At 36.8% G+C, this 13,363-nt stretch overlaps 1 protein-coding gene across 13 annotated transcripts in view; it reads left to right on the top strand.

The window, feature by feature from the left end:
* TMEM117 (transmembrane protein 117) overlaps positions 1-11,406 on the top strand; it is a 556,913-nt gene extending 545,507 nt beyond the window's left edge. For 12 of the 13 annotated variants that reach the window (XM_017888960.1, XM_017888964.1, XM_017888963.1 and 9 more), the window contains one exon: positions 9,669-11,402. In XM_017888960.1, the coding sequence (XP_017744449.1) occupies positions 9,669-10,315 (647 nt within the window). In that variant the 3' untranslated portion in view covers positions 10,316-11,402. Of the gene's footprint in view, positions 1-9,668 lie in introns of all 13 variants that reach the window. The other variant, XM_017888972.1, reaches the window with a different exon arrangement.
* The last annotated feature ends 1,957 nt before the right edge of the window (positions 11,407-13,363 follow it).

The following is a 13,363-nucleotide window of genomic DNA, read 5'->3' as shown; positions in this document are numbered from 1 at the left end:
AAAAAAAAAAAAAAAAAAAAAAGAAGATGAATATAAAATTACATCTCAAAATTATATTCAGTGCCTCGGAAGGGGGCCATGCATGCAGAGTCCCTAAAGCTTCAGTGTTACTAACTTTGAAGTAAAGCCTACTGTGCATTTAGATAGAAGCAGATACATGGCTTCTGTTTGAACTAAAACCCTTTTCCCACCAAGAATTATTTTCTGAAAACCTAAAAGGATGAAAGGCTAAATTTTTGTAGCAGACTGCACATTAATCTTGTTTGCCCGAAGGTGGGAAAGTATTGTAATTAAGACTTTGGTGCAGTGTTTGCCATATGATGCTGATGGCCCAGTCATCAGGGAACTTTATAAATACACAGATTGTTGGGTTTCATTACTGATGTTTTGATCCAGTAGGTCTGGGTGAGGGCCAGGGAATGGGACTTTGGAAAAGCTCCCCCACATGATATTGATAATTGGGGATGTCTCCTTTCTGATTGAGAAACCACAGACAAGATCAGAGCATCTCCCTGAAATGTGTCATGCAAACAGTTGGGTGCCTGGACTTACCAAAAAGGCTTTTGAGGATCCTGGAGCTTAAATTCAAAATATTAATGAAATAGGGGGCGGAACGTGGTGGCTCACACCTATAGTCCTGGCACTTTGGGAGGCCAAGGCAGGAGGATCACTTGAACCCATGAGTTTGAGACCAGCCTGGGTAACAGGGAAACCTCAGCTCTAAAAAAAAAAAAAAAAAAAAAAAAAAAAAAAAAAAAAAAAAAAAAAAAAAAATTAGAAAGAAAGGAAGAAAGAGAAGGAGGGAGGGAGGGAGGGAGGGAGGAAGTTAGCTTGGTATGATGGCACACTCCTATGGTCCTAGCCACTTGGGAGGCTGAGGTGGGAGGATTGCTTGAGCCCAGGTCAAGGCTGCAGTCAGCCATGATGGCACCACTGCACTCTAGCCTGGGCAACAGAGCTAGATCCTGTCTCAAAAAATAAACTAAAATAGGGTAGGTGAGGACTGTGGAGTGAAGGGCTCCACCATAAACAAATTAAATCCAATTTGTGGTAAACCCAGTTTGTTCACATGCATTCACATAGCCATGATAAAAATACCTAGGAAAATGGCACAGGTTTGGAATTTGAAGCAGTCTGAGCTTTTCTCTCTTTTTCGTTCTGTTTCTTTTACTCTTTCTGTTTTGTTAATGGGCTGAAGAGATTGCTGAGGCCACCCCAGAATGGCATCTAGTCTTCTGTGAAGGGCTTTTTGCTTTACCTGACTACATTTGTAAGACAATTGTTTCTGTGGAAACCTAGGTAAAATTTCCAAAATACTGTGCTACATGCTGCATTTCAATATTCTCAATAGTTAGTAGCCTACAAATTTCCATGTGAACTACAAATTCTAGCTTGTTGATCAGCTCCTCCAAGTCCTGGTACTTTTTTTATGGAGACTTCAGTGCTTTCCTTGATAACTAAATATAGTATCACCACTGGGGTTAGTAAGCATAAAACCCTCTAGATCCATCAGGGGATCACAAACATTAATGTGTATTAGAATCACCTGGAGAGCTTATTTAAAAGACATCTGCATTAGCCACACCTCCAGAATCTGATGCCTGAGGTATGCGGCAGACTTGCAATCCACCCTTCTGTCAAGCATGGCAAGTGATACGTCTGCTGGCTGGCAGAGGACTGCTCTTTGAGACACACTGCTACTGAGAGACATTTTCTATAGTTAGAATTCCTCTTATCTGAGCTTTAATTTGTTTTCATAGGCAACTGTTAAAATCAAAAGCCAAGGGGTAGAATGCAAATTCAATAGCAGTGGGATGACCAGGGAGAAAGGCACATGGTAGAGTCCTCCTAGGAGCTGAAATTTTAGAGCTGGGGCCAGCAGAGGAGACTATGATTGGGGAAAGGTGCTGGTCTGAGTGACCACAGAGGAAGCTGGAGCCAGGGATGGGAAGGGAACCTGTAGAACCCCAAATGGCTCCCTCTGTTGCTTTATCTGCTTTGCTCATTCTGCACTAGAAGAGCCTGGACAAGGACCGTGAAGGGTCTCTGGAGTCAAAAGTTGACTCCACCTTGGCCCCAATCTACCATGTCCCTATGATCTGGAAAAGACATCCAGCATACACGGAAGCAATGGAGCAAAGAGGTTGGATACATGGGCTCTAGCTTTGCTACTTACTGGTGATCATCGAGTTCCTTAACCCTTCAGAGACTCAGTTTCTCATCTATTTAATGGGCACAGTAATAATACTTATCCCATAGGGTTGTTGTGAGAATTAAAATAATATATGTAAGGCACTTACGACACTGCTTGCCATGTAGTAAGTTTTCAATAAGCTTTCACTGTTTCTTACTTAAAGCTCTTTCTTTCATCTGGCCAGATTGTCTTTTTTATTTAATTCAGAAATGCTGGGTAGCTTGAGAGGGTGCCCTCTTGCCACCTATCCACTCTTCTGAGTTCTCTACTATTATCTGCTGTCCTGAGTCCTTAAAAAGGAGAAAGCTAAGAATACAAAATTCTCTCTCCCAAGGAAATACTCTATATGTAGAAGGTTATCTGACACTGATGAGTTCCCATTGACATTTTAAAAGCATTTAGGATTTGAGTATTTTTTTAATCCTGATTCCAAGCTAGTTTTATTTATGCATGTCAGAAATAACTTGAATTGTTGCATCTGTTTAGCTCATCTGGATCCCCCTTGACAGATGGCTTGCTGCAGTATGTATGAGCTTTCATTTTATAAGCTGGGCCACAGCTTATAAAAATAAATCATTTCTATCCAAGGGTGTTTTAAAATATATTTTTTCTTAGAATTTTGACTTCAGTAACAAAGGGAATAAATGGTCAGCAATTAAGTAACACTGGTACTTTTAGCCCAAGTTCATTGTTCTCCTCCTAAAAGTAAATGCTAAAAGCAACTGTATAATGATCTTCTCTGCCCTCTTCCCCTTTACCTATAAGGAAGTGCATAGATGGATTGAAAATGCGATGTACTAAATCTCTGGAGGTGAGAGAGGAATGGCCTCTCAATTCAGTCTCAGAAGCTCCTCTGAGTCCTATTAATGCCAATCCCAGTGGAAGCTCTGCCATCTGTCATCGCAGCCAGACAAAGGAAGTGTCCCATTGGTGGCCATCATTTGAGTAAATTAGGAGGGGGATGGGCAAAAGGCCAGAAGGAAGACCTGTGCAGCCTTGAGAAAAGAATTCACACTGTTGGCACGATGATGCCCACAGGAACCCTTTCAGCAAAAATGGAACATGTAGAAGTAAACAAACCTATGTAGTGTCTGTTCTATTTCAGTTTCCTGTGTTGTATGAGGGTACAGGTGTTTTACAATGGTGAGAATGTGAAAAATAATGAATAAAAATGAAGGATTTTATTTTCATAGGTGCATGATTTCTAGCAAATGAGTTCCCAGAAAGTGGTTTTTTAAAAGAACTCTCCTGTATGAATCAGGCCATGAGAAGGCTGGGGAGGGGAAGGCCAGTAGTTCCTCCAGCAGAATGTTCTGTCTGGCAAAATTAGCAAGGGACTTGTTATAAGGAAATGTGATGCATCCTGTATACAAAGAAAGTCCCCGAAGATCATGAATTTATCCAAAGTACACAAAGACCTCTTGGTCCTCTCTCAGTTGTGAATTTTTCCAAACCTCTCCTCAAGCAATTTTCATTTTCAGCTCTAAGAGTTAACTATGTTTACTTCTATATAAAGCAGCAAATAAAATAAAATTCCTTTTATTTGTCCAAAACTCATCTTCTTCAGGGCCATCATTTTGCCCGTGACCTGTCAGTTCTTGCTGGCCCTGAGTGTCTGCCCTGCCCACCCTGAGGCATCCTGTCTTCATTTGTACATACATGAGCACCTTTGTAATAAAACTTACATGCCCTTTAGGAATTGTCTTCAGAGCCAGAGGAAGGATTTGAAATATATAATTATTCATAATCCTTGAAACATGAACATTTTGCTTTTCCCAGTTTTTCAGATTATATCCAGTTTTAGCTATATCATGGAATTCATCAGATAATTATGACATGTGCATTTTATTTGAAATGCTAAAACTTTGTGTATTTTTCTGGGCACATTGTCTCATAGTTTGCAAGTTGGTTAACAGATATTTTTCTGAGTTAATATGTGTCAAAAACTAGTTGGTATCTGGAGAACACAGAAATGAACATGACACAGTTCCCAATCTCAAGAAAGTCATAGTCTAGTGGTCATCTCATTCAGTATAACCACTTGTCTTCTTCTTTCTATGTTTATGATCACATGTTCCTACCTGTACTCTTCACATTGGATTCCTTCCTAAGGAATAGTCGCCCACTTAGGAAGTAACAATGACAAGAGAGGCACTTTGAGAAGCTGTATCAGTTTGTTTTTAAGTCTTAAGAAAGTACTTTGATAACTCAAATAATTATGACTACTTCATAAATTAATAAGTAAATATTTTCAGTTTGCTACATGGCCTCCTCATAACCCAAGTACTTAACATGGTTTCTAGATATCCCTAAATTGCCTAGGGAGAGACATGAAGAGATGCTAACTTATGAGCCCTGTTTTTACTGCTCACATCTGGAATGAAGGGAGATTGAATATGGATGGCCAAGAAAACTGATACAGCAAATTGCGTATTTCTTTTACTTATCCAAAATTCATCTTCTTCAAGGCCCTGGTTTTGTGCTGTCCCATGATGGTTGCTGAATGACTTTGTGGAGCATAACTGCACATCCATACACCTGCACTGGATGTCAAAGTCTAGCTAAGTCATCGCACCCACGTGGTAGAGAAGGACCCACAGCACAGCTCAACCACAGTGCTAACTGGCACTCTGCAGAGTAAAAGATTAAAAATATTATATTTGCATATTTCAATCATGAAAAGTTCATTCTATGGTGGAATTATCAGTACCTTATAGTCTTTTTCCTTAGTTGAAAAAATAACACTTTCCCTCAAATTGTTGTCATTTGCTATTTAAGCGAGGTCGATAGTTAATGAAGAATCCTTTTAAAATGACCTATCCTTGGATTCTGTAAACTCCCACAAAGTAAAAAGATAAAATTTTCATTATAATATCATCTCTGACAAGCAGTAAGATTCATTAAAAGCCCCAAAACCAAAAAAGAGGTAATCCCACCAACACCATGCAGTGATTTCTCATTAGAGGAGATAGTAAAGTATTGCAACAAGGAGATTAATAGAAAGAATGTATGGATTCTTACCCTACCTCCTTGCTGATTTCCATCATGCTATGTAGTTGAAACAACAGGGGAAAATGCAAAGCTCTCATATGATTAATGCTGAAATACCAACCCTCTGGTTACTGTCGATTATATATTCACAACAACACACTTGGGAAAATGGCTATAGAAGCACTTTCTATTCTGTTCTTTTTTGTCTTAAATCCTTTCTATATGGGTCATTTCAGGGACTCAAATTTGTTTTTTATGGTAAACACTGTTTCTCAGAATATACAATTTTTTTTCAGAAAACCTTTCTCCTTCTAAAATTGTATATTCTATCTTCTTTGCTCTAATGTTGAGATTTCCTGGCCCAGCATAAAACACTAAGATTTAGGCAATGTTTATTTCACAGACTCATCAAAGAGTCTTCCCAGGGCTGGGAAGAAATCTTAAGGATTATCTAGCTCAACTCTCTCACTTTATAGACAAGAACACAGGGGTTGGGTTGCCCTGCCTGAATTTACCTTCTGCTTTGCCACATCTGATAGAGCAAAATGAATTTCTTAAGGAGGAAAAAGCATTACCAAGGTAATGACACAGTGTGTGGGAAAAATGGAAGGATGGATGACAGAAAAGATGAACATCCTTCCTCTGTAAACAGATAAATGAACTAGAGGTCGTATCAGGTGGGCAGAAACAAATAAACAAAAATAATAAGAAGGGCCATTTTTTTCTACTGTTTTAGCAGCTTCAAGTTTTAGCTGAGTGAGGGAAGGACGCTGCTGCATCCGCAGGAGGGAGAAGAAGGGAAATGTGATATGAATAGGCAGCCTGGCTCACTGCATCCCTTCCCCTCTGCACTTCCCCACCCCAACATGGCCTCTCTTCTGTGGCAGAGAGGTAGGGACACAATCCCCTGTTTTTTAGCCTCAAAATTCATAGATATAAAAGGTCTTTCCTCAGAGCCAATACTACTGTAGACAAACTACTAATTGCTAAGGATTTCTAACATATTAAATATGCTGATTCACAAAGCATATTTACATAGAGCCACACACTGGGTCCTCCTGGATAACTGGTTCCATGTCATCTTCCTGTTGTTGGTATTTAGTAATGTATACTCTTTTATCCCAACAGAAAAGTTAGATAATGTGATCAATTTTAGGATATATCTTTGTTACAATCCTTACATGTCCTTCTCTCTATTCCGTCACCAAGATCCTATACTGTGTGGAATAAAGAAGTAGGGAAAAGAAATTGGAGAAATAATACCACCCTACATATTTGGCAAACAATATATTTCAGAGAGTGTTCCAGTACAACATCTCACTTTATCCTCACAAATAATCCTTTGAGGTAGTTACACTGGTATTATTCTCCATTTCACAGAATAAAAAATTGGATTCTATACACGACCAATAAGTAGACAGATTTGTTGGAGGAGGGCAGAATTATGGAACTGGAAGGCATCTAGTTCAGTTTTCTCAATTTGAAAATAGAATAACCGTGGTCTAGAGAGGTTAAACAGGTGACCCAAGGTCATATGCTTTAGTGTTGGGATGAGATGGCCATCTGCTGATTTCTAGCCTGCAGCTTTGTCTCCATGGTGTTCCCTTTTACAAACCAGTAAAGATGTGTTGGAGTAGATGATGATATCCATTAACTGATGTTAGGCCACACAGTTTTAATTTGCTCCTTCTCCATCCCATCTAAATGTTCAGACATCAGGACACTTGAGAAATAATAAAAAGTAATCCTTGGGTGTGCAAGTTTAGTGGTCAAACATCCAGCACTATTCACTTGGTAGAAAAATAATTGAATAGTGCTGGAAAAAGTTCTTTGGGAGAAAGAAACGTTTGGGAGTCAAGAAAGTAGTGGGAGCCAGGTATGGTGACTTGGGCTTGTAGTTCTAGCTACTTGGGAGGCTGAGGCAGGAGGATTGCTTTTGTCTAGGAGTTCAAGGCTGCAGTGAGCTATAATTGCAACACTGTACTCCAGCCTTGCAACAGAGTGAGACACTGTCTCAAAAGGAAAATAAAAATTTAAAAGGAGATGGTGATCAGTCATACAAGCACAAGGACCTCTTCCCCCACCATGTGATCTGGCTTTGTAACACGTACAGTTTACAGCAAGAGAATAAATATAAAGCTCCTACAACAGAGGAGAACCCAAAGCCCCTCCTTCAACTTGCTTTCTGTCATGGCATCTACAGATTAGTGTCTCCTTAATACTGCATAAGAATCTCTGAACTTTTTCATTTCTCTTGTTTCTCATCCCTTTCTGGCCTTTTTCTACAATAATCTCCACTCTTTTTGTTTGCTGTCCCCTCAGCCTCTTTCTTCCATGTCATCTCATCTTTGCATATATACTGTTCTATCTGCAACATACTGAAAGCATAAACTAAAATAAACACAGAATTTTCCAAACTGTTTTCTGTCCTGCTTGTTCTTCAAGGACCACATGAATTGTTCCTTCCTCAAAATCTTCCCTGCAGAAAGTATCCTTCAGTTTTTTTTCCATTTCCTCAATATCTACAGCATTTATGGTTTGTATCACTCATTTGGCACCTCTCAGATGTAGCCTCTTATTATTTATCTGTTGATCTCTGTCCTGTTCCCCTAACAAGATGATGAAGTCCTTTCTGAAGGGCAGAAACATATGTCTTCAGCATCTACCAATGTGTTCTACACAGAGTCTATTATGGTTGATCCTTAGTATGAACCTGGTTTAGTTTTGAAGATCTCATGAGTGGTTTGAACTTAACAACACCAGATGCTATAAATATTTTATAATATCTGAAACAACATTCCCAGTGTTCAGAATTACTTTCCAGTTGGGTATGCCCAAAAAAATCATTCAGGCAAGAGTTTTCATTTCAAATATTATAAACTCTATATAGCTGAACAATGTCAGGACAAGCAGATTTACTATTTCCCTTCATATAGTTTAGGTAAGTTCTCTTTGTAGAGGAGCAAGTTGCACCTTCTCATGCAAATAAAAAAATTATCATGGTTTAGGCAAGGCTTTCGTGATAATAATTATAATAATTACTGGGCCCCTATTATGTACCAGGCACTGTCCTTAGTATCTAGTAAACCCCTATTATGTACCAGACATTGTTCTTAGCATCTAGTAATCACATGAAATTCTGACAACTTTAATAAATACTATTATTTTCTACATGTAAAGAAACTGGGCTTTAGAGAATTTAACAACTGGGTCCAGATCACACAGCTAGTAATTTTGGAGCCAGGATTAAAAGTATTTAGTCTTACCTATAATAGGAGCTTTAATAAAATATGTAATTATGATGATAAAATACTTTCCTAAACTCCTCACAGTTATGTCTTTTATATTTTTATGTAGCTGGATATTTTGTTAGACTGTATATTGCCAAATACATAATCATATGAAGCAGTAACAATAATGTTAAATAATGTTACTTCAAATACAAAAGAAAAAAATTTTGGCATAATGCATAAAATTATTTTAACTAAAGCTTCTGGAACCTGGTACATATGTCCCCTAACTTGCTACAACAAACCTATAAGGCAGGTATTACTGTATTATTATAATATACATTATGCTGTAAAACTTGCAATAATTTATAAGGAAAAAATTATAATAGAATCTAGTATCTCTTGAAAGTTTTTTCACTTTTTGTCCATTTGTAGAAATTATAATAAAAATTATAATGGACTCTAGTATACCTGAAAAGTTTTCCACATTCTTTCCATTTGCAAATGTAAAACCTTTCATTTGATAATAGATCATTAAATATTGTATTTAAATGTAAATTTTTAAATACTAAATAAAGAAACGTTAGTAGTTGCAATCTCTTTCAAATATATCTTTTCAAGCAGTTCATAAAGTGATGGTTACATTTATGTCTGATAAACCATTCTGTTCAATAGAATTTGATGCAATTATTTTTAAAGTCTTGAAATAAATCCAAGGATTATGATCGAATCACATCAACTAATGGTTTTAATCAACAGGTCACCTACAAACAGCAATATGAATTCATATTATAACTGCTGTGCTTGCATTGCAAAAATGATTTATTTCTTGCCCAGACATAATTATAAAACTGTAAAAGATGTTCAATCATACATTGAACTTTTCTAAGAATTTCATTAGACTTTGTTTTTTCACATTAATTGAAATGTTCTAGAGGATAACCTACATGGAACCAAATTTGAGTATAGCTGTGGTGCCTATAAAACAGAGAGATTTGATCTTGTTAGTATAAATACCATAAATGACTGGCTCAGGGACCTACAGTTGTGTTTTCATATGCCCAGAATCCATTTAGTAAATTCCCTTTGCCAATTCACTTAATGGCAGCACAGCACTCTCAAAAAATTAATTGTTAACCAGTCTAAAACATTAATAATTTATGCTATTATACCATTATCCTCATTTTATTGAAGAAAACCCTATTGCAATTTTATGGCCCTTTGATTAATGCAGTATTTCTTTTTTAATGCAGGCAAATGGTTTAACTATGGAATTATCTTCCTTGTCTTGATTTTGGATCTTAATATGTGGAAGAACCAAATATTTTATAAACCTCATGAATATGGGCAATATATCGGCCCAGGGCAGAAGATATATACAGTGAAAGACTCAGAAAGTTTAAAAGATTTGAACAGAACAAAGCTATCCTGGGAATGGAGGTCCAATCACACTAACCCTCGGACTAATAAAACATATGTTGAGGGAGACATGTTCTTACACAGCAGGTTCATAGGAGCCAGTCTTGATGTCAAGTGTCTGGCCTTTGTTCCAAGCCTGATAGCCTTTGTGTGGTTTGGATTCTTTATTTGGTTCTTCGGACGATTTTTGAAAAATGAGCCACGCATGGAGAATCAAGACAAAACTTACACTCGCATGAAAAGAAAATCTCCATCAGAACATAGCAAAGACATGGGAATCACTCGAGAAAACACCCAGGCTTCAGTAGAAGACCCCTTGAATGACCCTTCTTTGGTTTGCATCAGGTCTGACTTCAATGAGATTGTCTACAAGTCTTCCCACCTAACCTCGGAAAACTTGAGCTCACAGTTGAACGAATCTACTAGTGCAACAGAAGCTGATCAAGACCCAACGACTTCTAAAAGTACGCCTACGAACTAGACTCGGAGATAGACTTGGAGATAGCACAAAAAGCAACCTTGAGTGTAACTTTAAAAATTTAGTCTTTCATTTTGTATATGTAAGGTTTACGTAGTGTTAGGTAAAAATATGAACAATGCCACAACGGTGCTCAACATGCTTTTTCTAGGATTCATTGTTTTCTATTTGTATTATAATACACGTGCCTACTGTGTACTTAACAGTCCTCTAGAGATTGCTTTTCACAATTGCACAAGCTATTACTGACTTTACAGCATAGTAGAAGATTAGCTGATGACCCGTGTATCTGATGTTCAACCATAGTGGTGCCTTGAGACATTAAACTGTTTTTAACTGTACCAGAAATGAAGTGTGGAACAGTTACCTAACCTATTTCACATGGGCGTTTTGTATACAACTATTTTGATCTACACTTGATGTCTGAGCGGTAAACAGAAATAGCTAAATGTGACTCAGGAAGTATCTCTTGGTTTCTTGTTCAGCAGCAGAGTTGGTGACTTTGACAACTGGACTGCAGAGAAACATGGTGATCACCTTTTAATTTTTATTGGCTGTCTGCCAAATATAAATACCGATCCAAAATTCAGTAATAGGAGATCTATAACCCAACATGGGTCACTACTCATGAAATGTGACTTTCTCCCACCAGTAATTGCAATTAGGTGGTAATACCTAATTATGTTTTCCTAATTAAAGATAAATTGCTACTTAATTAAAAATCCTGCCCTTCACCTTTGGGAACAAAGGTTAAGAGACACAGTTGGGTGAACTCTCAAGTTTATTGGCATTTACACAAAGCCCCAGACAACCAAGGAACTGAAGTTTTCATCATGTGAGAGCAGCACAGCCCACCATTTACAATATTCATATATCTTTCTGCAAATATGACTCTGGATAGTGAAAATTGAAAAACATATGCCAACCCCAAGCAAGGGAACTCCTCAAAAAAATCATGCAGCGGAACCTTGTCAGGTAGAGAAGCCGTGCATGAAAGAATTTGTTTAATGTCTTGTTTTGCGTGTGTGTTTTTTGGTTTTGTTTTTTAAGAACTAAATATTGCACATTAATAAATAAGAATTATACAGCAGTAATTATGTGATGTAGTTTTTTGTTTAATTTTACCTTGACTTAAGAAAAGTCCATTTGCTTGGGGCTTTTAAAGCTTGATGCCAGGCAAGTTAAGAAAAGTCACACTCTGCCAACTTGCTTTCAATTTTGTTCCATAAATTGTGGTTATGTTTCTTGACAGGGTGAGGGGAAATCACTTTTAAGGAAAAAATATTTTCCTGTCACACACTGACATAGCTGCATTTTGTCTTTATGATTTTTTAAATCTCTCTTGTTTTGATCTATCTGCTTTTAAGCTTGCAGCATACTGAATTTAGCATGCATAATAGAACTATGCATTTATCTGTCACTTGAGAGCCAGCTTTAATAAACATCTTTACTAAGCATTTGGAACCATGCCCCTGCTGTTACTTTTACCTTTAATAGCCATGCATGGTGCTACTTAGAATCATAAACATATCCGACACACACACACAAATGCAGAGCTCAAGCTCACTATAGTAACCCATTGCCCATACTATCCAAATGAACTTACCATGTTACGTGTGATAGGTGGCAACACTAGCTATTACTAAATTTTGGCAGCCTAGAACATTCAACTTTTAGCTCTGGGACATGTAAAAACACCTAGCACCATATTTTTATTTATTCTGAAAGTCATAGTCTTGTAGAATGAAGAAAGAAATTGATTTAGGAAGTAGATGTTTATTATCAGTATGCATGTCTTATAAAATATTATTTGAGAATTTTACATGGGTATTAATGGAAAATGTTTTAATGAGAAAATCTAATTAGCAGAAGTAAGAAAAAAAATAACAAACCTAGAACAACATGTTTATGTGTTTCTAGGGATTAGCTAGAAAAACTATTAAAAAAGAAAATATATATTTAAAGTTTTCATAAATTTAGTAACAAATGGAATAATTTCCAAGGACATTTTAATAGTCAAACAAGACTTCAGCCTTCTAAGGCTTCCACTATTGAACGGTATTTACTGATAGTGACCTTTTCTCACCTACACGTGGATCTACTTTCGTCTTTTGCTGCCTCTTTTGGGTATTGCATTTATACCAAGTAAAGATACTAAAATGAAATAAAATCAAAGTAAAAATTAAATCCATTCACGTTCAGTCTTGAATCCTGAGTCATACTAATAGACTGAGATTCTACAGAGCTTTTTGAGTACCAAAACTTTTAAATCATTAAGGACATTTTAAAAAGAGATGTGTAGCAATCTCAGAAATCGAGGTTAAAAAAAAAAAAAAGATTTAAAAAATTACTAAGCACAGATTCTAAAGAAAGCTTAACAAATGTGATGTCTTAATTGCAGTGATGCGTAAGTACTATAAACAATTATATTTCTACTGTTCAGTAATTACAGTACTTTCTTCCACACAGTGCAGAATTTGAACTAATTTGACATAATTTTAGTATCCTACATTTATAGAGTACTTCATTAGTAGTTTAAATGGAAAATTAAATAAACACTATGAATTTGTGCCTGATAATATACATTTAGTCATAAATCTCATCACCACATGTCTATTTGTATTGTATAATCATAATTAATTACCCTATTTTCTCCCCATGGTAGCTACTTATCATGTTACCTTATCTTTTAGCATAACTGAGATCACCGGCAAATTCTATTTAAAATGTTAAGAATTATTTCTTCTGCATCTGCCCTAAGAGTCAACCAGGTACAATTTTCTTTTTATTTCTGTAGCATCAGATTTCACACAAGTAATGTCCAAAAACAGTGCACCACTGGCTGACAGTATAGGGAAAAAAAGTCCAACATAGGCATTCATATTTGAAGGAGGGATTCAATACATGGTAACTCACCACGGGGGTCCATAAGCAATTTTATTACATTCTTTGGCTGCCCCATGGGTCACCAACACAGCCCAATATAAAATATGAGAAAAACAGTGCTAATAAATCACTCTTAACTGTCCCTATAACTGATAATTCAGGAGG

The sequence above is a fragment of the Rhinopithecus bieti genome, unplaced genomic scaffold (genome assembly GCF_001698545.2).
Source record: "Rhinopithecus bieti isolate Rb0 unplaced genomic scaffold, ASM169854v2 scaffold_17829, whole genome shotgun sequence".
Lineage (NCBI taxonomy): Eukaryota > Metazoa > Chordata > Mammalia > Primates > Cercopithecidae > Rhinopithecus > Rhinopithecus bieti.
The sequence above is the reverse complement of the archived record's forward strand: the minus strand, read 5'-3'. Positions and strand labels throughout refer to the sequence as shown.